Source organism: Petaurus breviceps, unplaced genomic scaffold, assembly GCF_028583685.1.
Source record: "Petaurus breviceps papuanus isolate PSGF00001 unplaced genomic scaffold, PetGlider_PUasm1.0 140, whole genome shotgun sequence".
NCBI classification, from domain to species: Eukaryota; Metazoa; Chordata; class Mammalia; order Diprotodontia; family Petauridae; genus Petaurus; species Petaurus breviceps.
Window position 1 is genome coordinate 467,511 of NW_027185698.1, and position 25,919 is coordinate 493,429.

Genomic DNA, 25,919 nt, shown 5'->3' on the forward strand with positions numbered 1-25,919 from the left:
ATAATGATATCAACTTAATAGCCATATGAGAAATTCCTCATCTTTAATATCCAGCTTATCCATTAAATTACTTAAAGATGTCCTTTTTCTTCTCAAACTGAGGCCACTAGTCAGGGAATGGGGGGGCAGGGTGAGGAAGTTAAGGAATACACCCCAGTTGTTACTAGACTTAGCAAACTTTTACCAAATCTCTTCCCTTTTATTGGGAGGAGAGGTGTTTTGTTTACTTATTTATTTTCAGTTTTCAACATTCACTTTTATAAGACTTTGAGTTCTAAATTTTCCCTCTTTCTCCCCTCCCCCCTCCCCAAGATGTCATACAATCTTACATAAGCTATACATGTACAATTGTACTAAACATTTCTGCTGAGGTTTAAGGGTGCTGGGACCCCTAAATAGTGAAGCACAGGTCCTGCCTGAATGAATTCAACCCAAGCCTTTTTTCAGCCAAAGAAAAACAACATTTATTAAAAATCATCTGACTCTTAAGAAATCTCAGCCTAGACTCTTAAGAAATCTGAGCAATTTGCTTGTATTGACAAGCAGGACAGATTGACTCTGAGCACCTTCATAATCTTATATACAGAAAGCCTGTGGGAGGGATCTAGGGTTGGCCAAGTAGTCTGGGGAAGAGGGGGTCTAGTGAGGATCTTGATGGTGACTAGAGGTCAGAAGCCAGGATCCAAGATGGAGTTTTAATAGGATCAAGGGTGAGAAGTAGATCCAAAAAAAACAAAAACAAAAAAAAGTAGATCCAAAGATAACAGACAATGGAGGGCTAAAATATGTTAAGGGTGACAGAGATTTGGGCACAGAGATAATAGAAAGCTTATGGCCTCAAGGGAACACCAGATCAAAGCAAGGAAGATTCAAGGAGAGTTCAAGGGGTTTCCCAGAGCCTGTACACCATCATTTCTACCTCAGTCATATTGTGAAAAAAGAATCAGAACAAAAGGGGAAAACCACAAGAAGGGAAAAACATAAAGAAAAAGAAAATAGTATGCTTCAATCTGCATTGAGATTCCATAGTTTATCATTGCATTGCTGAAAAGAGCTAGGTCAATCAAAGCTGGTCATCACATAATGTTGCTTTTATTGTGTACAATGTTCTCCTGGTTCTGCTCACTTCACTCAGCATCAGTTTATGCAAGTCTTTCCAGGTTTTTCTGAAAGCTGCCTGCTCATCATTTTTTATGGAAAAATAGTATACCATTACATTCGTATATCACAACTTGTTCAGCCATTCCCCAACTGATGGGCATTCCCTCAAATTTCAATTCATTGCCACCACAGAATTGCTATAAATATTTTTGTACATGTGGGTGCTTTTCCCATCTTTATGATCTCTTTGGGAATCAGAGCTAGTAATGGTATTGCTGAATCAAAGAGTATGCACAGTTTTATAACCTTTTGGGTATGGTTCCAAATTGTTCTCTAGAAAGGTGGAATCAGTTTACAACTCTACTAACAATACATTAGTAGGGGGTGGCTAGGTAGCTCAGTGAATAGAGCACCAGCCCTGGAATCAGGAGGACCTGAATTCAAATATGGCCTCAGACACTTCACACAAATACTAGCCATGTGACCTTGGGCAAGTTACTTAACCCCAATTGCCCTCCCAAAAAGCAAAAGAAAAAAAAAAAAACCAATGCATTAATGTTCTCATTTTCCCACATCTTCTCCAACATTTTTCATTTTCCTATTTTATCATGTTAGCCAATCTGATAGGTGTGATGTGGTTTAGCCTTCATTCTTTTTTTTTTTTAAAGCAATTGGGGTTAAGTAACTTGCTCGAGGTTACACGGCCAGTTATTTCTGGGTATGGTGCTAAGTATCTGAGCCCGGATTTGATCCCCAGGTCATCCTAACACTGGGGCCAGTGCTCTTACTCGCTGTGCTACCTGGCCGCCCTGTCCTTCATTCTTGAAGAGGACTATAACATCAGGGAGATGATGACATGACTTATAATTGAATTTGACTTGAGTGAGAGTAGGCTGTGCAAAGTGACCAACCTCACTTTCTCCTTCATAGCCATCTAGATCCAGTGGCTAGATATCAATCAGGAAGACTGGAAATGGATCAGGATGCACTGGGGGACCTTGGCCCTTTTAAGCTAAGGTCTAGGAGTGGTTAGGTGGCACAGTGAATAGAGTGCTGGCCCTGGAGTCAGGAGGACCTGAGTTCAAATCTGGCCTCAGAAACAACACAAAAACTAGCCGTGTGACCTTGGGCAAGTTACTTAACCCCAATTGCCCTCCAAAAAAGAAAAGAATGATATTTGGAATGGAAAGTACAGGATAAAAATGGCTAATAAAAAGTTGAAACTCAAGATACTTTAGGAGAAAATAAGAGAGCACCTACCTGCCCTTGATAACTCCAACTCACCAGACCCAAATGAAGTACATCTCAGGGTACTGAAAGAATTTATAGATGTAATTGCTGAACCACAATGAGTGATTTGTGAAGGATCATGGAGAACAAGAGAGGTATTGCAAGAGTTGAAAAGGGCGGCTTTCCTTTAGAAAAGCATATCAAAGTTGGCGGAGCCAAGATGGCGGAGTAGAAGCAAGACCTTCCCTCGGCTCCAGCTTCCACCCTCCCCAATCCATGTAAAAAGGGGACTCTAAACAAATTTTGGAGCTGCAGAACCCACGTAATGACACAGAGAAGCTAACCTCCCGCTGAGGGCAGCCCGGCAGGCCAGCAGGAATCAGCCAGCGCAGTGCTCTGGGAGCCGAGCCTAGCCCCACGCTGAGGCTTTAGCCCCAGGGCAGGCCTGACAAGCCACCGGCCGGAGGGACTCCAGATCAGCAGCAGCTGTGGCCGTTTCCAGATTTATCAACACATAGACACAAAGGACAAAGTGAGAGGTCAGTACAGTCTGGACTTTGGGACCAGTAAGTGGGAGTGTGTGGCTTTTACCCCCGGGGCGAGAAACCACTGAGATGCCAGCACAGCCTGCCAGTGCCATGTGGTGGCTTCAGCTCCTGGCCTGCAGAGTGTAGGGGGACCAAGCACCAGTCTGAGGGGTAATCGCTCTTGCTTTAACCTGCTTGGATCTTAATTGCAGTCTAGGGTGGAGGTCCTGGGGTGTGTGTCCAGCTTGCCAGAGCGTGTGGAGATCTCAGAGAGGGCACCCATCTAATACCTCCAGCAGCTGAGAAAACCCCAGCATTTGGGACAAAAGCTCCCCTGTCTGGTGGCAGAGTCCTACTGTGGCAAAAAGCCCAAAAGTCAAATAATTGAGTGGCAAAATGAGCAGGCAGAGGAAACAAAGCAGACAGAAGATTCCAACATTATACTCCTATTTTGGGGATAAGGAGCAAGGCATGGAACAGGAGGAAAACAGTGAAGTCAGTACTCCTGCACCAAAAGCTTCAAAGGAAAATACAAGCTGGTTACAGGCCATAGAGGACCTTAAGAAGCAGATAACAGAAGTGGAGGAAAAATTGGGAAGAGAAATGAGAACAATGCAAGAAAATTATGAAATGAGAGTCAACAGCCTGACTGAAGAAAATAATACCTTAAAAAACAGACTGACTCAAATGGCAAAGGAGGCTCAAAAAGGCAATGAGGAGAAGAATGCCTTAAAAAGTCAAATTTGCCAGATCGAAAAAGAATCTCAAAAGCTCACTGAGGAGAATCATTGCTTCAGAATTAGATTGGAGCAAATGGAAGCTAATGACTTTATGAGAAATCAAGATGCTGTTAAACAGATCCAAACAAATGAAAGAATAGAAGGCAATGTGAAATATCTCGGGAAAAACCACTGACCTGGACAATAGATCCAGGAGAGATAATTTAAAAATTATTGGACTACCTGAAAGCCATGACCAAAGTAAGAACCTAGAAAGCATCCTCCAGGAAGTTCTCAAAGAAAACTGCCCTGATGTTTTAGTACCAGAGGGCAAAATAGAGGTTGAAAGAATCCACTGATCACCTCCTGAAAAAGATCCCAAAAAGAAAACTCCTAGGAATATTATAGCCAGGTTCCAGAATTCCCAGATTAAGGAGAGAATATTACAAGCAGCCAGGAAGAAACAATTTGAATATTGTGGAAACACAATCAGGATAACCCAGGATCTGGCAGCTTCTACATTGAGGGATAGAAGGGCTTGGAATGTGATATTCCGGAGGTCAAGGGAGCTGGGATTAAGACCAAGAGTCACCTACCCAGCAAAACTGAGTATCATGTTTCAGGGGAAAATGTGGTCATTCAGTGGAATACAGGACTTTCAGGCATTCTTGCTAAAAAAAACCAGAGTTGAATAGAAAATTTGACATTCAGATACAAGAAGCAAGAGAAGCATGAGAAGGTAAACAGGGAAAAGAAATCATAAGGAACTTATCAAAGTTGAACTATTAACATTCCTACATGGAAAAACAATAATTGTAACTTATGAAACTTTTCTCAGTAGTTGAAGGGATTAGAAATATATATATATATATATATGTCTTTATATGAGGGTATGCGGGCATATGAATACATATGTGAATGTGTGTATATACGTTTACAGGTATACATAGATAGAGGGCACGGGACCAATTTAACAGGAAGGGATGATACTTAAAAGGTGAAATTGAGAGGTGAGAGGAGTATAATGAGAGGAGATGGGGAGAGACAGATTGGGGCAAACTATCTCATACAGAAGAGGCAGGGGAAAATGGTTGCAATGGAGGGGAAGAATAGGAGGGCAGAAGGGAATGGGTCAACCTTATTCCTATTGAATCTGGCTTGAGGAGGGAGGGAAATACACACTAAATAGGGGATCTCACCCTCCAGGAGAATGGGGGGAAGGGGATGAGAGGGGGGATGATGGAAGGGAGAGCAGGCTGGGGGGGAGGGAAGTTGGAAGCACCCACTTTTGAAAAGGGACAGGATCAAAGTAGAGAATAGAATGGGTGGGAGGGAAATGTAGTCAGTCTTTTACAATATATCTACTATGTTATTGTTTTGCATTAGCTGCACATGTACAACCTATACTGAACTGCTTGTCTCCCCATTGGGGGTGGGTGGCAGGGGGGGAAGGGAATGAATCTGGGATTGAAAGTTTTAAAATCAAATATTCAAATATATATATATGTGTGTGTGTGTGTGTGTGTATACTATTATTAATACCATCTTACATGTAATTAAGAAATGGGATGTACAGGCACTGAGGCATAGAGATCCACTGGAAAAGTCGAAATGGTTATGGGAGAAAATATGGGAGAGAGCAGATTGGAGGTGGGGATATCCTGTGGGAATGCTGTTTTGGGGGGATGGGTGGGGGGAAAACGGGGAGAAAATTTGTAACTCAAAATCTGGTGGAAACGAATGATGTAAGTCAGAAGTTAATAAAGCATTAAAAAAAAGAGTTGAAAAGAGCAATGTTGTTTTAATTTTCAAAACAGAAGAATGGAATCTGAAAATAATAAACCATTGAACTTAACTTCTACTACTGACAAAATTCTAGAATATGGTATTAAAGGGATAGTCAGTGAAAATATAGGAAAACAAGCAATGATCACAATGAATCATGATGGTTTCATCAAGAAAATATCATTCCAAACTAAATTCAATTCCTTTTTTTGATATAGTTACTAGATATTGATTCTTGATCTTTTGGCTAAGATCAAGTGTTGATATGGTTATTACACTAGTAGATGAAGGAATGCTGTAAATATAGTTTACCTATATCTTTGAAAAGCATTTAACTGAATTTCTCATGCTATCCATGTAAACAAGCTTGAGAGAAGTGGGCTAAACAGTAGAGCAGGTAGATGGATTTGAAAATAGTTGACTGGTCCAGCTACTGTTTTAATGTCTACTTCGAAAGGAGTCTCTAGTATAATGGCTTAGGGATCTTTACCTAACCCTATGCTGTTATTATAATTGGATATTTTTTCCTAAATTTTTACTAGTAATTTGTATAAAAATAGATGTCGGGGCGGCCAGGTGGTGCAGTGAGTAAGAGCGCTGGCCCCAGAGTCGGGAGACCTGGGATCAGTTCTGGCCTCAGATACTTAACACCCACACAAAATAACTGGCCGTGTTATTGAGCAAGTTACCTAACCCCAATTGCTTAGGGGTGGCCAGGTGGTGCAGTGAGTAGGAACGTCTGTCCCAGCATCAGGAGACCCTGGATTGGTTCTGGCCTCAGATACTTGGCACCCACACAAAAATAACTGGCCATGTAACCTTGAGCAAGTTACTTAACTCCAATTGCTTTAAAAAAAAAATAGATGTCATCCTTATCACATTTTCATGTGACATGAAGCTAGAAGGGATAGAAAACACATTGAATGGCAAAGTCAAGATCCAAAAAGATCTTGCCTATCTAGAATGTTGGACAGATCCTAAGAAGATGCAGGGATAAATGTAAAATACTATATTCAAAAAAACAATTTCACAAATGCAAAATGAGAGAACCTGAGCTAGGCAACATTTTTTCTTACAAAGATCTTGGTGTTTTCATGGATTGGTCCCCTAAAATACATATTGTTAAGCCACTGTGAAAAATTTTTGAAAGAACACAAGGAACAAGAATAAGCTTAATATATGTTTTGTGGCAGCCAAGAATGCAAATGCAACTTTAAACTGCATTAAGAGAGGCATCATATCCAAGACGAGGGAGATGATAGTACAGTTTGCAATGATACCAAACAGTGTTTTAAGTGAAGTACTTAGCAAACTTTAAAGTACTTTATAAATGTTAATTATTATATTGGGCACATTGCATTTATAGGATTTGTCAACTAATTGGGTATTGGGGGTATGAGAGAAAGGAAAGAGTCTAAGGTGTCTCCAGTGTTATAAATATGGGTAACTAAGAGGATGGTAATTCCATCAATCAGCAAGTATAAATTAAGTATATACTGTGTGACAGGCATTGAAGATAATGAGTTTAGGTCCAACCATGTTATCCATCCATTGGATAACATATTGGAGTTATTAAACTCCAATTGTTCCCTTTTACCTCCAAGATCAAATACAGAATCCTCTCCTTAGCATTCAAAGTTCCTCATAGTCTGGCTCCATCTCCCCTATCACTATCTTTGCAGTCTTTTTATACCTTAGATCCCTACCACATGCTTTGCAATTCGGTGCCAACGGCCTCCTTTCTTATATCACAAATAAGACATCCCATATCTCAGCTCTGGTCATTTTCTCTGGCTATCCCCCAGTCCTGGAATCCCCCCTTCCTCATCTCTCTCTACTGGCTTCCCTCAAGTTTTCCAATGAAAATCCCATATTCTACAGGAAGCCTTTCTCAACTCTGCTTGATTCTAGTGCCTTGCCTTTTTAAATTACTTCCTATTTATCCTATTCATGTAGCTTGTTTGTGAATATTTGTTTTGTTGCCTCCCCCATTTGATTGTGAGCTCCTTGAGGGCTGTAGGGGCAAGGTAAGCCCCTCTGTGAGGAATAAGATTATACAAACCAAGGCCCCAACTCAATATGACCTTTCTATTACCCTGAGTTGTTTGGGAACAGGGATCCTGAGAACTTGAGGGCTACTCCTCTCCTGGGACCCTAGCCAGGTTCTTGAGAGGAGATATGATAACTGCCCAACTCCTGGAACTAGCCACTCCAAGGAAACATTGCTCTTGGGGCAGGGGGGAGTCTTGGAGGAATTGGCCTCTGTCCCAGGCCTCACACCAGATATGATGCTTGTTAAAACACCTGGCAGTATGCCTTCTTTGTTCTCAACACTACTTAAACTGTAAGATTCAGACCCCAAATTGTAATCTCACCCATGGAGGAGACATCCTGCCTGGGACCCTCCCATGCGGGACCTTGACGGGATGTAGCAGGATTCCCCAGCTTGTGTGGTCAGGTGTTGGTGCTTCCCCGCAATGATGATGCTTGTAAATATATATATATATATATATATATATATCCCCTATTAATCATGGTTGCTCTTATTCTGCTATCTTTAAGCTTCTTACTCTGTTATCTTCAGTTTCTTTCTCACTTGCCTATATATACATATATTCTGAATAAATATTCTAAAGAAATTGCCTTGGGTCTTTCTTGGAGTACCGAGCGTTCTGTTAATGTGAATCCTGAACCTCCTTAATTGGACAAGGGCATAGACTGACTTATGCTTCTTTTTGCATCCCTAGCACTTAGTATAGGTCCTGGCACATAGTAGGCATTTATTAAATACTTATTGACCGGTTGACAGTCCACTTTTAAATATGTTAAGTTTGAGGTATCAGTGAGCTTATTAAGATTTAGATATTCATTAGGCAGATATAAGGATGCTGTGTCTCTAGAAAAAAATTAATAATGGTTGTGTTATAGATTAGTGAATAATATATTGGATTGGTTAATCCCCACAAGAACTCACCAATTATCTAAACAATCTCTATAGCCTCAAAATAGGGTCACCTTCAGGAAAGCAAGGTAGCAGGTAAAAGGTGAATGAATAAATGAAATGTATTTATGTTAAGTGCTTATTATAAGCCAAGCATTGGGTTTCTTTTCCTATTCTTTTCAAGCACAGTGTCTTACAGATACATAGTTCACACTGAATTGACTTAAATTAAGTTGCAAATTGAAGATGAACAGGATATATAGGGTGTTCTAAAAGTCTTAGTGCAGTTTTAAGCTATCAAAATTACACTGAGACCTTTGGGACAACCACTGTAAAGAGATTGGTAATGTTTAAGAGTCTGAGATGATTGATGGTACAAGGTCACAAAGAATATGGGAGAGAATGGGGTTGAACTTATAGATAGTTTTATTTTGGCAAAGAGTAGAGTTACCACTCTGAGAAAAGAAAAAGAGGATAGGTGAAAACACTAAGAAGTTGAGAGGAGCAGAGGAAGTCAGTCTTAGGCTAAAGAACTTGGGAACTTGAAAAGAGGAGAAGGAAGTACTGTGGTAGAAATGTGAAATAGACTCTGTATAAGAAACTCCAGAGTTATCCTTTACTCCTTACATCTAATTAAATACTCCACTTATTTTTACACTTTATCTAGAAGGGTTGTTTTTATTTGTCTTTTTTGAAGGGCAATTGGGGTTGCGATTTGCCCAAGGTCACATGGCTAGTTTTTGTGTTAAGTGTCTGATGCTAGATTTGAACTCAGGTCCTCCTGATTCCAGGGCCTGTGATCTATTCACTGTACTACCTAGCCACCCCTACCTCCTTCTATTATGATAGATATTTACAAAATCTACAGAGCACCTCTAGGAAATGGATAATTTGTTGCTAATTAAAAATAAAATGAAATATTGGACAAGGGAAACAGAAGGACTAATTATGATCAAAATTTAATTACAAGCAAAATAAGCCTAATTCTATCTTTTAGTGCAAGAGTACACTGCCTTTCCTAAATCAAACCATAAATTCACCTCAGACTGCTTCCAAAACAGTTCCTTAAACTTGGAACTTCCTGGTTTCAGGAAATAATTATTCCCCTGAAGCTTGTGGCCTATGAATTCATGATGCTCCAGAGAGCATTTTAAAACTAATATAAGGAAATTATGACTATAAAATATGTTCAATCACACATACTGTTAGACTTGAACAGGATGAAGAACAAATTTAGGCTTCCCTTTGATAAATTTGTATTCCACATTCCCGACCAGAATATAATAACTGGGAATTCTGACATGAAGAGCAAATATACTTGTGGAGGAAAGTGGAGGGAGGAAATAGGGAGAAAATATCAGAGTTGGTGTGGGGGTGGGGGAGCAGGGACTCCAAGATACCACACTCAAGATGTCCCACAAAGCATATGTTCTTAGGTCAGGTAGTATGGGGATAATCTACCTTGGGCTGTTAAAGTCATGCTTGTGGGAGAGGGTAGATCCAGAAAAGGACATGATGATAACTTGATACTCTATGGAGGTTTCATAGAGTAGACAAAGAGTGTGGCTAGAGGGAGTGTGATCTAATATTTAAGCTCTAGATCGAAAACCCCAGAAGTGGGCAGAGTGATCATTCCCTTCCACCTTTGATATAGACACTGCAGCAACATGCTTGATTTCTATTAGCATGGAAATAACACAAGAACACAAACTTAGGTGTCCTTAGTTCCTCTTATATTCAGTTATACCCATAAGGATAAATGTTCCAGTAAGAGTTGAGATGTAGTCATCTTTGTCCTGATATTTGCATTTCAGTTTGTAAATCAGGCACATCTCTCAAGTCCAATGTATGGTACAATATCCATGGACAGATTAATTATCCCATTGATATCTTTTGTACTTTCTGAGGTGATATACCTTAAGGAAGGAGCTCCCTCTGTTGTGTTTCTTGGCATTTTAATTGGTAAGGAAATGAAGTATATCTCTGCTTCCTGTTTCTTGATTTCCAATTTAAGGGTTTTTTGCTTTTATATTTATCATAGCCTTATTTGTATGACTCGTTCTAGCACTTTAAGGCCCTCCTTATAAGTTGAGAATTACCACTAAATAAGCAAAATCTTTATGCATATATTTCACCTAATGTGGACACATTTAAAAAATCTGGGTTGGATTTTCCCAAATTGGGATTTGCCTTTGTAGCAGCGTCAGACATATACTTCTTTCTTTTTTTTTTTAATTTTAAAGCAATCGGGGTTAAGTAACTTGCTCAAGGTTACACGGCCAGTTATTTCTGGGTGTGGTGCTGAGTATCTGAGCCTGGATTTGATCCAGGTCATCCCGACACTGGAGCTGGTGCTCTTACCTGGCCACCCCTAAGCAATTGGGGTTAAGTAACTTGCTCAAGGTTACATGGCCAGGTGTTTCTGTGTGGGTGCTAAGTGTCTGAGCCCGGGATTCGATCTCCAGGTCTTCTCAACACTGGAGCCGGGGCTCTTACTCGCTGTGCTACCTGGCTGCTCCTCAGACATATACTTCTGCTATGGAAATTTTCTCAAATTGTAGGGTAGAGTGTAATGCTTATACAAGCAAATATTTATAGGAATCTTAAAAGGGTTTGGGGGAGATTGAAAGAGTGCTTCCTCACCTGCATAGGCAAGCCATTCGGACTTTCCATAACTGAGGATCAATTTAACAGTCACCATTTGAGCTGTTGCTATAATTAGTCTTGACACAGACAGATGGTATGAATGGCAAAGGAGGTTATAGAGGGATGGCATCAGAGGAAGGGTCTTGAAATGAGGGCTACACCTCCTTCAAACCTACTGTGTTACAGAGCATAAGAAGAGTGAGCACTCAGTACTAGAAAGAGTAGACCCAAGATAGGCGCCTCAAGGAGAAAGACTGATAATATCAATAATTTGAGTTGCATGTTTTTAGTAAACACTCTTCTTCCTAGTGCTTACTTTCTTTTCAAAGTTTTCACAAATCATCATAATAAGATGTTCTGGAATTCAAGCTTTCTGGCCTGTAGTTTGTGGGTTCTACCCTTTCTCTTTTCTGAAAATCAGAACAGCATTTTCCTTTCTCTAATTTTCTGTCACCTCTGACATTGTTCATTATTTCTTTTTTTTCTAATTTTTAAATTTATTTATTTACTTTTAGTTTACAACATTCAGTTCCACAATCCCTTGAGTTTCAAATTTTCTCTCCCTGTTTCTCCTCCCCCTTCCCTCCCATGGCAGCACACAATCAAATATAAGATCTACAAATACCTTCATATTAAACATTAGTCAGGTTGTAAAGAAGGATTATAACCAATGGAGTGCATTGTTCATTATTTCTTAAGAATTAACAATCAGGAAGATTACTTTATCATTTAACAAAGGATATAATCAATCTATATTTGACTTATTTCTATAGAGGACCAAGAGGTACCTGGTCATCACTTTATTAACTATGTTAAAAAGATTAAGGGAGGAGACCTTTGTTCTGATGTTGCAAATGTTTTCTTATATAAGGGATAAAAATCCCCACTAATATCATTTTTAACATTTTGGCATTGATGATATCACCTTGAGAAGTGGGCTCCCTTCAATGAGGGACTGATTGGACAAAAAGACTATCTTTACACCCAGACTACCCCCAGCTTTGGGCAATCTAATAAAGAATTTATCCTTATTCATCTGAGTAGAAGGTTGGGTGGGGTTTGAACAACATTGAAGAGAATTTATTCAATCTCATTACTAGCAATGTCCTTTAAGAGACTGAACTTTGAAATGAGAGCTATAGAAAAAGAGGAAATACCAGATCTCCCCAAATCATTAGTTATTAATAATCATTTCTCTCATTGAAAGGGACTTAACATTCAATTGCTCTATGACTCTAATCACCAGCCCAGCTCAGGCCAAAACTTCTCCCTCTGGCCACTACTATCCTATATGTATTGTGTTCTTCCATTAAAACAAAACCTTTTTAAGGGCAAGGTCTATCATGTTTTATATTTGGATCACTAGTATTTAGCCTGGTACATTGCAAACAGTTAATGATTTTTCATTCATTCAAATACTTATAGATATCTGTCATGTTCCCCCTCAACCTTTTCTTCTCCAAGCTAAAGATCTCTGGTTCCTTAAACTCACCCTCACATGGCAAAAATTCAAGGCTCTTCACCATCCTGACAGTTGCCCATTGAATGCTCTCCCATATCCTTCCTAAAATGTAGCACCCAGAATTCAACACTATACTTCATTGACCAGGACAGATTATTTATCAACTAGTCTTGGAGGATAGGTCTCTCAATGTGTAGCAGTTTTGCCCCAAGCAAGAAGCACATCAATTGACCTACCCACAAAGCTTCATAGCTAGGTATTGATGGTATAGCTCAGGCATGTTACCAACACCCAACTCTCTCAGATTTCTCTCCTGGGACTGAGATTTACCCTACTTGCACCCACTTTTGACAAGTCATGGTGGTGTTCCTAGAGAGGTAACCATGTGGCTGCATCTCCAAAGGGGTAACCCTGATAAGGGGAAACATATGCTTCTACTAATTCCAACTGAAATTACTAAGCCTCTGCTGGTGTACTTCCCATTTACACTGTACTTCCCATTTATACAAAACCAGTCCTAATGACACTTAATAATAATAACATAATGACAACATAATAACTATTGAACATGAAAAATTTTCCAAAAAATGTTGCAAAAGTAAGAAAAATGATAATATTGAATTATTGGAAGGAAAACTCAATAATAATCAATATAAAACAGCCCACCCATAAATCTAAGTCACATTCTCCTGACAATGCTCACAGTGTCCATAAAGGAGAGTGAGCATACACTCATAGAAACCTGACAGGGACATTCATAGGTAGGGAAATCCTTATACCTAAGGCAACTCATTACTGAGTGACAGACCTTTATTTCCTTATTGTTTTTAGAGAATAGTTTACACTATGAATTACCTGCTAGGCAAAACTGCTTCTCCATTATGTTTCCTTTCCTTCACAGATCTCATGTTGGGCAAAGCCACATCTATGCTATTTTGAGACCACTGAAGCTGTGACAAGCTCTTTTAGCACACAGTCCCTCCACTTGGCAAAGCACTGAGAAAGTGTCATCTGGTTCAGGTAATTCAGAAATTCTCTTAAATTCTCTGGTTCTACTCTGGGGCTTTGAGGACTTTCCTCCTAGAAGTAGCAAAAGCATCATGTAAACTTTCTTTTTTGGGGAGAAATGGGAGGGGGGTATTTTTTTTATTATGCCATTTAACAGAGAGGAGACTGAGGGAAGACATCAATGAAATGACTTGACCTGGTTTATATGGATAGTATCTAAAAAAGAATTGGAACCCAATTATTGATGATACCTGGCCCAATCAAATATCCATTTTGTGGCCTGGAAAACAAATGAAGGAAATCAAGTTGAGCTTCATGGAGGAGGCAGCCCTTGGGCTGAGGCTTGAAGGACCAGTGGAATTAAGGAAGGAGTACATTCCAGGGTAGGAGGATTGCACACCCAAAAGCATGTAGGTGAGAGATGGAGAAGGATTTTTTTGTGCCTGTAGGTCATAATCCCAAAGACCAATGGCCATTGTCCATATTGCAGCTCTTCAGCATGGATTTCACATAACTTGTTTCCTGACAGCAGCTTGTTTTTCAAGCTTTTATTCTTCTCATGCTTCTCTTGCTTCTTGTATTTGAAAGCCAAATTTTCTGTTCAGCTCTGGTTTTTTCATCAAGAATGCTTGAAAATCCTCTATTTCATTGAATGACCATATTTTCCCCTGAAGCATTACACTCAGTTTTGCTGGGTAGATGATTCTTAGTTTTAATCCTCGCTCCTTTGACCTCCAAAATATCATATGCCCACCTCTTCTATCCCTTAGTGTAGAAGCTGCTAGGTCTTGTGTTATCCTGATTATGTTTCCACAATACTCAAATTGTTTCTTCCTGACTGCTTGCAGTATTTTCTCCTTGACCTGGGAACTCTGGAATTTGGCTATAATATTCCTAGGAGTTTTCTTTTGGGGATCTTTTGGTGAATTCTTTCAATTTCTATTTTGCCCTCTGGTTCTAGAATATCAGGGCAATTTTGCTTGAGAATTTCTTGAAAGATGGTGTCTAGGGTCTTTCTTTTGATCATGGCTTTCAGGTAGTCCAATAATTTTTAAATTATCTCTTCTGGATCTATTTTCCAGGTCAGTGGTTTTTCCAATGAGATATTTCACACTGCCTTCTATTTTTTCTTTTTTTTTTTTATTCTGGAAAACTTTATTTTTATTGTAGGTGGAATGGGGACACAGCAAGTTAGATGATTCCAATTTTGTTGGCAACATCTAAAGCATCATAGTCTGGAGCAAGATGGACATAGGCCTTCTTCTCTCCATTGGGCCGGATCAGTGTGTTGACCTTGGCCACACTGATGTCATACAGCTTCTTTACGGCCTGCTTGATCTGATGCTTGTTGGCCTTGACGTCCACAATGAAGACCAGGGTGTTGTTGTCCTCAATCTTCTTCATAGCAGACTCGGTGGTCAAGGGAAACTTAATGATGGCATAGTGATAGAGCTTGTTTCTGCGAGAGGCACTCTTCTGAGGGTATTTGGGCTGCCTCCGAAGTCTCAGTGTCTTGGGTTGCCAGAAGGTGCGGGATGTTTGGATCTTCTTTTTGTGGCTATAGACACCCTTCAGCACTGCCTTCTTGTCCTTCAAGGCCTTGGACTTGGCTCCTGTCTTGGGGGGGACAACAGCTTCCTTCTTCGCCTTTGGCTCCATGTTGGGGAAGAGTTGGTCCTGCCTTCTATTTTTTCATTTGTTTGGATCTGTTTTATACTATCTTGATTTCTCATAAAGTCATTAGCTTCCATTTGCTCCAATCTAATTTTGAAGGAATTATTATTCTCTTCAGGGAGTTTTTGAAATTCCTTTTCCATCTGGAAAATTCAGTTTTTTAAGGCATTCTTCTCCTCATTGGCTTTTTGGGCCTCTTTTGCCATTTGAGTTAGTCTATTTTTTAACATGTTATTTTCTTCAGTCAGGCTTTTGACTCGCTTTTCTTGCATCATTCTCATTTCTCTTCCCAATTTTTCCTCCACTTCTCTTACTTGGTTTTCAAAATCCTTCTTGAGATCCTCCATGGTCTGTAACCAACTCATATTTTTCTTTCTTTCTTTCTTCCTTCCTTTCTTTCTTTCTTTCTTTCTTTCTTTCTTTCTTTCTTTCTTTCCTTCCTTCCTTCCTTCCTTCCTTCCTTCCTTCTTTCCTTCAATTCTTCTTTCCTTCCTTGTTTATTTTCTCCTTTCTTTTTTTTTTTTCATTATGTGTCTGAGGCCAGATCTGAACCCAGATCCTCCTGACTCCAGAGCCGGTGCTCTATTCACTGTGCCACCTAGCCACCCCCACAAGCTCATATTTTTCTTGGGATCTTTTGATTGTAAGAGTTCTGACTTCATTGTCTTCCTGCTGTTCCATACTTTGATCCTTTTTGTCCACAAAAAAGGAATCTATGGTAGCATTGTGTTTCCTATTCTTGCTAATGTTCCTACTCAATTACTTGACTTTTGAGCTTTTTGCCACAGTAGAACTCTGCTTTCAAAATGGATAGAGCTTTGTCCCAAATTGCTGGGGTTTTTGCAGCTTCTGGAACAATTAGGAGGGTACCCTCTCTACAACTCCCACAGGCTCTGACACCAGGTCACACACCCCAGGACCTCCACCCAAGACTGTGATCCAGATCCAAGCAGGTTAAAGCAGGAGCAATTACCCTCTGAATGGTTGCTTGGTCCCCCTACAATCTGCAGGCCAGGAGCTCCTGAGGCAGCTGCTGAGCCTCCACAGTTTCTTGCTGCAGGGGGGCCAGACTATGCTCTTCAGTCCACTCTGATCCAACAGGGTTTTACACTGACCACTTACTTTGCCTTTGGCCTTTATGGGTTGAGAAGTCTGGAAACCCCCACAGCTGCTAGTGCTTAACTCTCCTGAATAACTCTCCTGAAGTCTGATCTGACTGCTGCTGGTCAGAGCTGCCCTGGGGCCAAAACCGTGTAGCTCATGTGGGTCTGGGCTCGGCTCCCAGCTCATTGAGATAGCCCCTTCCTGCCAGGCTGCCTTCAGTGGGAGATTTGCTTCTCTCTATCACTTTGTAGGTTTTGTAGATCTAAAATTTGTTTAGAGTCATTTTTTATATATACTGGAGGAGGTAGAAGCCACAGCTGCCGGGAAGTGCTGTTTCTACCCTGCCATCTTGGCTCTGCCCCTTGTGTAAACTTTCTTAAGGAAGCTCTTCAAAAGCAAGGGATTCTGTTTTTTCCAAACATCTCTCAATAAAGCCATGTCTCTTCATAGCAAATCAGGTGCAAAGCCTATCTTTCCTCCTCTGGCTCTCCCTCTCAAACCAGAGAGGGTAGTAAAGAGCAACAAACTCTGGAGCAGTTTCCCTCTCTCAAGCTATAAGTGGCTTCAGTGAGCAAGCTTGGCCTTCTCCATCAGTCAGCTCTTAGTAAAGTAATACCTATCTTCCCATCTTCAGGGCTCTGAAAAAAAAAAAAACAGCAGTGTATCTTTCCCATCAGATTTGATCAGCTCCTATCAGCTTCTGTCTTCTTTCTTCAGTTGTCCCTGATGCCTCCTATACTTAGCTTCCTCTCCTACTTTTATCTTCTTCTGGTCACTTCCCAGCATTCCTATCTGGCTTCCAATGCTTCATATAAGGATTATTTTCTAAGCAATTGTCCAACTCTTAACTTATAATGCAAAACTCAAAAGATCTACCTTTCTGTCTTTATGTGAACTGTCTATAGTCTTCAGAGAGTTAGATTGTTATTAGTTTATCAGTTTTTTCCTTCAAAACTTCTGAAAACAGCAATATATAAAAGTACATGAGCCCCAGTGCACTGCAACTCAGTTGTTGATCTGTCTGAGATCCTCTTAGCACATTTATTTGAGGGCACTTTTCTCTCAGGTCCTCAGAAGGTCTCATCAATATTTGGTCTTGAGAGGTTGTGTTTCTTCTGAAGCTGATTTTATCAGTGATCCTTATACAAACATTTTTTAAAAATCCTTTTCTGCAATGACTATATACACATATGAAAGAGATAGTATTTTACAAAGGAAGAAAGCCAAAAGGTATCCATATTAAAGGAGGAGTCAGAATTAATGTGAAAAGAGAAATCTGGAAAATGGCCCCTGGCTAGGGCTTCCTGTATATGTGTTCTCCACCTCTGACTGATGCAGAGGATTGAGAAACCTGAGTGATTTATGCCCAGTATAGACTAACATCTTGCATTCTTGCGTATGTGTAGCAGGATAGAAACATACCTAAATGAATACTGGCAGAACAAAGAAAAGAGCAGGGAAAGAAACCACCAGGTCACTGCTGATCCTGATCTTCCTGTTGCTGCCTTGTCTATTGAAGGAGACAGTAACTTACTGGGGTACCCCAAGTTCCTGAGTCCTCTCCATTGACTGGACACCAACCATGGATTTTCTATTTATGGAAAAAACCCAGGGTCACTGCCTGCTAGATATCTAAAGGAAAGAGCTAGAGAAGAGCCTGAGCTATTAGATTTCAAGCTTGTTTACAGAAAAAAAGAGGTTTAAGACTGCCTGAAGTGAGAATGACCTATAGAATTCCAACCTGATCTGCTTGTTTTGATATATTTGAAGTATTTTTCTCCTTTAAAAAAAATCACTAAAATAAAGAGGGGGGGGCAGCTTGGTGGTGCAGTGAATAGAGAGCACTGGCCCTGGAGTCAGGAGGACCTGAGTTCAAATGTGGCTTCAGACACTTGACACACTTACTAGCTGTGTGATCTGGGGCAAGTCACAACCCCAATTACTTTTGCCTTCCCCCCTCCAAAAAAACCAAACCATTGAGATAAAGCCAAGAAGGCAGAGAAGTAGAAAGTACAGTAAGCTACTCAAAACTCTTCCAAACATATCTAGAAAATGAATTCTAATGGGAAAATCCAAGAAAAAAAGTCACAGTGAATCATTTTTCCAGCCTAAGTCAGCATAGGAAGACATCATACCAACTCTCAGCTTTATGATCACTACCCCAGGCTGGGTCACATATCTAGAGTGGACTAAGAAGAGGACCTGTGCCCAGGAGTGACATTTTTCACAGCAGGAGAAAGGGAAAGAAAGGTTCTGTGGAACATCCTGAGGGGTACAGTCCTAAGTCCCACAGAAAGAGAAAAGGACTTTCAGTCATGCTTGATATGAAAAGTAGTCTGGGAATATCTCCAGAAGCCAAAGAAAAAGGCATTAGCAGCAGGACTATTCAGAGCTGTGACCATAATAGAAGAAAGACACTGAGCAGCATCCTGGAAGTTCTGACCCAACTGAGCATCCACATAGCCTGGGTTTGAACCACAAAGAAGCCAAGTAATTCCTGTAAAAAGAGGAGCCTCATCTTAACAAGATTTGCCAACACCATTCAGTTGTGCAGGAGAAAAGCTTGACCCAAGCACAGACACCCCCCTCCAATATAGACACTGAGAGAAGTAAAACAAAGTAAACACAGAATATTATGAAGAAATAAATTGGACTGAGAGATGTTAAAGGAGTAAATCCCAAAGATAGTAGCTCCAAGTTCAAGTAGAGCATCAGAGAACAAAAATATCCTTATCACAATGATTGGTAGAGTACCTAGAAGAAATAAAGAGCTGCAAAATGTAATGGCTAAAGAGAAAAGATTATCAAAGTAAATTCCTACATTATAGAAATACACTAAATTCAAGAAAAACTAATGAAACTCAAATAAAGCATTACTATATAAACTCAAAAAGAGAAATGGGAAACAGAGACAAGGGAGAGGGAAAGAAGAATTTAAGAGGGAGATTATAATAGGCAAGGGAATAATTATAAGTAAAACAAATTCTAGGAGAGAAAAATGTAAAGAGGAATTGAAAAATAAATTCCTCTTTGCATTTTTCAGGATCAGGAGCAGGTTAAGGAGAAAGAAGTACAAGAGAGCAGAAAGAGGCCATTTCATTGATAGATCACAAATGTTAGACAAATACCCTCTTTTTTCTTTAAATCAACTCTTATTTGTAAAGAGTAGGGTGTGGGAGCAAAGAGGAAAATTACAAGAGGACAGCATAAAGGAAAATACACAATTTACAGTAATAATCTTGAATGTGGATAGGATGAACTTATTCACAAAATGGAAGATTATAGCAAAAGGGATTAGAAAACAGAATCCTCCAACAATATACCATTAAAAAGAAACATTTAAAAAACAAATATTTACATAAAGTGAGGGCCAAGAGCATTATTATTATACTTCAATTGAACTAAAAACAGGAGTATTAATCATTGTTTCAGATAAGTCTACAGTAAATATAGATATTATAAAAAGAGATAAGCATGGAAATTAAATTATTTTTCGCCTTTTGGAGAGGAGAGGGCAGGGCAATTGGGGTTAAGTGACCTGCCCAAGGTCACACAGTCATTAAGTGTGGTAAGTGTCTGAGATAGGATTTGAACTCAGGTCCTCCAGACTCCAGGGTCAGCACTCTATTTACTGAGCCATCTAGCCACCCTGAAATGAAATTATTCTTAATTATTCTTAAAGGCACCATAGATAATGAATTAAATCAATATTTAATATAGGTCCCAAATAATATAGTCTCTAAATAATTAAAGAAGTTAATTAAATTAGAGGGAGAAATAGTAAAGGTATAACAATGGAGGGACCTCAGTGTTCCTGTTTCAGATATAGATAAATTCTAACCAAAAGATAAGAAAGTAATTAAGGACCTGTATAGAACTTTAGGAAAATTAGGGATGATAGAACTCTAATGATCATTGAATGTGAATACAAAGGAATTTATATACTTCTCACTCTGCATGGCACTCACACAAAACTTACATGGATTGAGGCAGAAAGACCTCACAAAAAATGTAGAAAAAAAATACTAAACACATACTTCTTGATTAAAATGTGATAATCACATTTAGTAAAGAGCATTTGAATAAAGAATTTAAAAGTAGTTGGATACTAAATAATATAATTCTAAAGAACTGGTAGGGTAAAGAACAAATTATAGAAACAATAGAAAATTTCATCAAAGAAAATGACCATAGGGGCGGCTAGATGGCACAGTGAATAGAGCACTGGCCCTGGAGTCAGGAGGACCTAAGTTCAAATCTGACCTCAGACACTTGACACCCTTACTAGCCGTGTGACTTTGGGCAAGTCACTTAACTAGAATTGCCCTCCCAAAAAAAAAAGAGCAACAAGAAAATGACAATAATGTCTCAACATACCAAAACTTATGGGATGCAGCTAAAATACTTCTTAAGGGAAAATTAATATCTTGAAATACTTTCCTCTGCAAAAGAGAGAAAGAAAGAAATCAATTAATTAAGTTGTTCTTAAAGTTATTAAATTTAAAGATGAATTAAAAGACTTGAACAATAACAAATAAAAAAGTAAAAAACAAATTCTGGAAATAAAAATATTAATAAAATGAAAGCAAAAATATTAAACCAATAAATAAAACTAGAAGCTGGATTTTTTTAGGAAAAGATTTTTTTTAATTAATGAAATATATAATTGTATAAAACAAAGTTATATAATATATAAAATATATAAATATATACACATATTTATATCTTATAAAATCCTATTGAATATATTAAAACATTATTTAAAATTAATAAAATATATAAACATAAAAGCCAATCTGATTTTTTAAAGAGAAAAAACATTGTTCCTATCAAAAATGATAGCTAGGTGGCACAGTGAATAGAGCACCAGCCCTGGAGTCAGGAGGACCTGAGTTCAAATCCTACCTCAGATACTTAACACTTACTAGCCATGTGACCTTGGACAAGTCACTTAACTCCAATTGCCCTGCTTTCCCCCCTCCAAAAAAGAAAGAAAGAAAAGAGAATTCACAACAATTAAAAAGAGGATAAAGAAAATCATCAGATTCTATTTATCTAAGTATATGCTAACAGAACTGATAACAGAGAAAATAAATGAATACTTACAAGAATATAAAGTACCTAGATAAGCAAAAGAAAAAGACACTATAGTGTATTTACCCCAAGATCAGGAAAAGAAATTAAATAAGTCATAAATTGAATCCCAAAGAAAAAATTCCAGGAATAGCTGGAATTATCATCAAATTCTATTCAAAGAACAGTCAATTTCAATATTACATATACATAATACATAAATAGGGGTGGCTCAGTAGCACAGTGAAAAGAACACTGGTCCTGGAGTCAGGAGGACCTGAGTTCAAATATGACCTCAGACACTTAACATGTACTAGCCGTGTGACCTTGGGCAAGTCACTTAACCCCAACTGCCCTTCCAAAAAGGCAAAAAATTAAAAAAAAAATAATACATAATTACCCAATACATAATACAAAATAAGAAAGGGTTGTTCCTATCTCTTTCTATGAAATAGATATGATCTTGATACCTCAGCCAAGGAGAAAGTAAGCAGAAAAAGAAAACTATTGGTCATACCAGTACTAATCTCTCATTTTTCCATAGTACCTATGGCACATTTCATTAATTTTTTTTCTTTCTGAATGACAGTTAATCTTGACTTGTAAGTGGTTGAAAGTAATGAAAATTCTTCCAGAATATCAATCATGAAAGCAGTTTTGTAAGAAATTAATAACTAATCTCTTTGCCAAACCAGACTAAGAAGAGGACCTGAGAAAAATGCATATGTAATGTAGGATTCAGTATTAGCAGCTCATAAACTACATGCCACCCACCTCAGTGTTGGTACTCCACTAATTTTAATCATTTCAGTTTCAAGTTCTTAACTACAGCTCCTGGTTTGGTTTGATTTTTATTAGATTGATAATAAAATAAATTTTATCCAAAATATTTTAAAATTGTTAACTTATCTTATTTCAGATATTGAATCATTAAGTGATAATTGCAGCTGATGATTTTAAACAGAATCAAATGATGATTTTAGGAAAAATTTTAATAACATCCAACTAATCCAGACTTTATTCTAAGCATTTTATTAGTACCATATCAAAATAAAATGAAATTAAGCTCATTTTCAAATGTTTAGTATTAAAGTTAAAATCATTTAAAGTAGACTGTATTGGATTAAAAATATATTCTACCATAACTGACACCAGTTCTTGAAAGCAACAAATATCATTACCTTTGCAGGAGTTGATTGGACTGTGCACTGACTATATTTATCAAGTGGCTTGTAAAATTCCTGAAAATTTAATAATCTACTTTTCTGAGCAGGTAAGAACTGACTCCACCACACCACTGTCTGCCAAGGAAAACTGGTAGGGTTTCCAGGTCAGCAAGGTTGGGCAATAGCTCTGAGCAGTGGCCCAGCTTTCCAGCACAGAAAGGAGGAAGAAAGTAGCTATGTGCTATTGGTGTTTGCCTTCTGTGACATATCTTTTGCGGAATGCTGTGGCATGGGAGGAGGGAAAGAACATAGAATAAAAGAACAATGTAGTTGGTGTGTTTTCCTAGGCAGTGTCAACTCTCAATTGCTCAGAAGAGCTGAGTGTTAAATTTTCAGAAATTTTTTGAGCCACTTGATAAACACAATCAGCATTTAATAAACTCTTACAATGGTAATGTTATTTGCTGCTTTAAAAGAATTGGTGTTGGGACAGCTAGGTGATGCAGTGAAAAGAGCACCAGTCCTGGAGTCAGAAGGACCTGAGCTCAAATCCAGCCTTAGACACTTAACACTCACTAACCATGTCACATTAAGTGACTTCGGTAAGTCACTTAATCCCAATTACCCTGCCTTTTCCCTCCAAAAAAAAAAAAAGCAAAAAACAAATAAAAGAATTGGTGTCAGTCACAGTGGAGTCAAGCAGAACTGTAGGCTTGCACAAATTCAAACCCAGGTGAGGAACTTGAAGAGCTCAGACTAGGAGGCAGCAATCAGACTTTATTCAGGATCATAGTCCTTTAGTGAAATAGAGGACTTCTAAGCATTCCTGATGAAAAGACCAGAGCTGTGAAGAAACTTTTAACTTTAAATACAGGAGTAAAGAGAAACATAAAAAGTGAGATTCTGGTGTGAAGATAAAGATTCAAGGAAAAAGGTGGGGCAGGCAACAAATGTCCATCTGTTCCTACAATTCCTACAATGGTGCTAGTATATGCAGCAGGAGGGTTGTATTGTTAATATAGTAACTCAAGTCAGCCATAAAAGGGAGAAGCCTTCATCTCCTAGAAACCACAATGGATCTTCTTCTTTTCAATATTCATTGCCTAAAATGAAAGCATTTTGCACTATGAAACTGAGATGTTTTGGCATGAGACTGTTATTGGGAAGAAAAGATAAATCATTTGTTTCCTGGGAAGTGCAAAATGAATGACAATTTCAAATTTAGATGATGGTTCAAATGCATTTAAAATTAAATTTTCAAACTTAAAAAAAACCCAACCAATTCTTCTATCCATAAATTGTCTTGCCCTAATTTCTTTAGAATATGACCCTTTGCCTCTATTTCACGTGTCCATTCAGAACTGATTTTGGTATTTGATATGAGGTACTTCTCTAAACCTAATTTTTGCCAAACAACTTTCCAGTTTTTCCAGCAGATCTTATTGAGTGGTGAGTGCTTACCCCAGCTGTTGGAGTCATTGGGCTTATTAGAAATTATCCTATCATATCAGTTTTTGTAAGTCACATAACTTATTTGTTTCACTGATCAGCTTTTCTTTTTTTAACACTAGTACTCAATAGCTTTGATGATTACTAGTTTGTACTATAAAGTTTGAGATCTGGTATTGCTGAACCTCATTTATTCCTGCTTTTTTCATTATTTTCCTTGAGATTTTTTACTTTTTGTTCCTCCAGATGAATTTTATTATTTTACTAGCTTTGTAAAGTAATCTTTTGACAGTTTGGTATTCTTCTGAATAAGTACATTGATTTAGGTAGTGTTATCATTTCTATTATATTGACAAGGCCCAAACCTGAACATTTGATTATCTCCAATTATTTAGGTTTGTCTGTATTTCTATAAAAATGTTTTGTAGTTATATAGTTCATGTATATGTTGATCGGTAGACCTCAAAAAATCATCCATTTTTTAATTCAAGAAATATTTATTGAGCACCTACTATAAGTAAGCCACTGTACTAGGCATGGGAAGAATATAAATGTAACATATATGTCAGCTCTTTCCAAGACTAGTCCTTCATCCACTATACCATGCTACTTCTCATGAATCATTTAAAGTCCTGAATATGACAGCTCTTCTGGTAAAATATTCCTTCTAAAAGTACTTTCTTGGCCTGCTGCTCTCTGCTGATTGAAGAGGTAAAGTGGTACAACATTTTTTTTACTCTGTAATTTTTTGTGATACTCTTAGCTTCATATCAGATGCACTTAACTTACCTGTTATTCAGGAAAGATGAGAATCTGTATAGAGATTTCTCTGATTTTTTTTGATGTGCAAGTTGCCTTTTGCAAATGAGGTCATACTTCCTTAGGCTTATTCAATGTCCTAACTCTTGTGATGATTAAAAAGTTTCAAGACACATAGCTTCTGAGTAATTTAATAATTTTATTAATAAGGTCAGCAGGTTATTAATAAAAGGAGAGTCATTTGTCCATCTCATGCCACCCATCATTATGTCACCCTTAGACAGAGAAAACTGTCTCTACTCAGACCACCCCCAACTATAACAGACCACTCTCAGACTTGGGCTGTCTAGACAAAAGGATCTGTCTCACACAAGCTCCAGTAGAATATAGTGGGCTTTCCAGTTTAGATTACATTCCTTATAAGAAATCTGACCAAGATCACGAGAGTTAATGCAATCTCATTATCAGTAATGCCCTTCAATAAACTGAACTTTTTTGAAATGAGGAATTTAGAAGAAGGAGAGAGAGCTCTGAATCTCCCTAAGATATTGGTTGTTAATAATCATTTCTCACACCCTCTTAGTTTCACGTTATTTTTTCTTTTGTTTTGATTTGTAATTGGCTCTATCTACCTGTCAATCAATCAAGAAAGTATTAAGCACCTACTTAATGTGCCAGGTATACAGAATTGATGAGGGGGTGATAGGTATCAATTCTGTATGGTAAAAGTGAAAAGCATTGTACTTCAGGGAAGGAGTAACCAAACAAAAAGCACAAAGGAGATGTAGAGCCATCTGTGAGGAATAGAGAGAAGAAAAGTATGGTTGGATCACAGAATGTGAGAGGGGGAATAACATTCAATAAGTCTAGAAAGATAAGTCAGGACCAGATTGTAAATGTTAATTTAAATTTATTTAAGTTTAAATGCTAATTTAAGTTTAAATGCTAAATAAAAGGAACATCAAAATTTGGCTAATGTTTCTCCAAGGGCCCAGCTCCTCATTTGATCCTCACAACAACCCTGGGAGGTAGCTGCTATTATCATCCCCATTTTACAGACAAGGAAATTGAAGTAAACAGATTAAATGACTTGCCCAGGTCACACAGCCAGTAAATATCTGAGGCAGGATTTTTTAACTTAAGGTCTTCCTGACTCCAGGCATGGCACTTTGACCACTGTGGTACCTAACATAGAGCTGTTTTATTAAAATCTGCAGTTTTGAGAAAATATAGCACCCATCCCTATTAAAGATATTAGAGAGCATTGGAATAAAT

General features: G+C 38.3%; 1 protein-coding gene across 1 annotated transcript; it reads right to left on the reverse strand.

Annotated features, from left to right (window-relative positions):
- Positions 1 to 14,537: 14,537 nt before the first annotated feature.
- Positions 14,538 to 15,079, reverse strand: LOC138150101 (large ribosomal subunit protein uL23-like). Its single transcript, XM_069073491.1, has one exon. It carries the CDS (start codon positions 15,076 to 15,078, stop codon positions 14,611 to 14,613), a length of 468 nt encoding a protein of 155 aa, XP_068929592.1. The 5' UTR covers position 15,079; the 3' UTR covers positions 14,538 to 14,610.
- Positions 15,080 to 25,919: the final 10,840 nt, after the last annotated feature.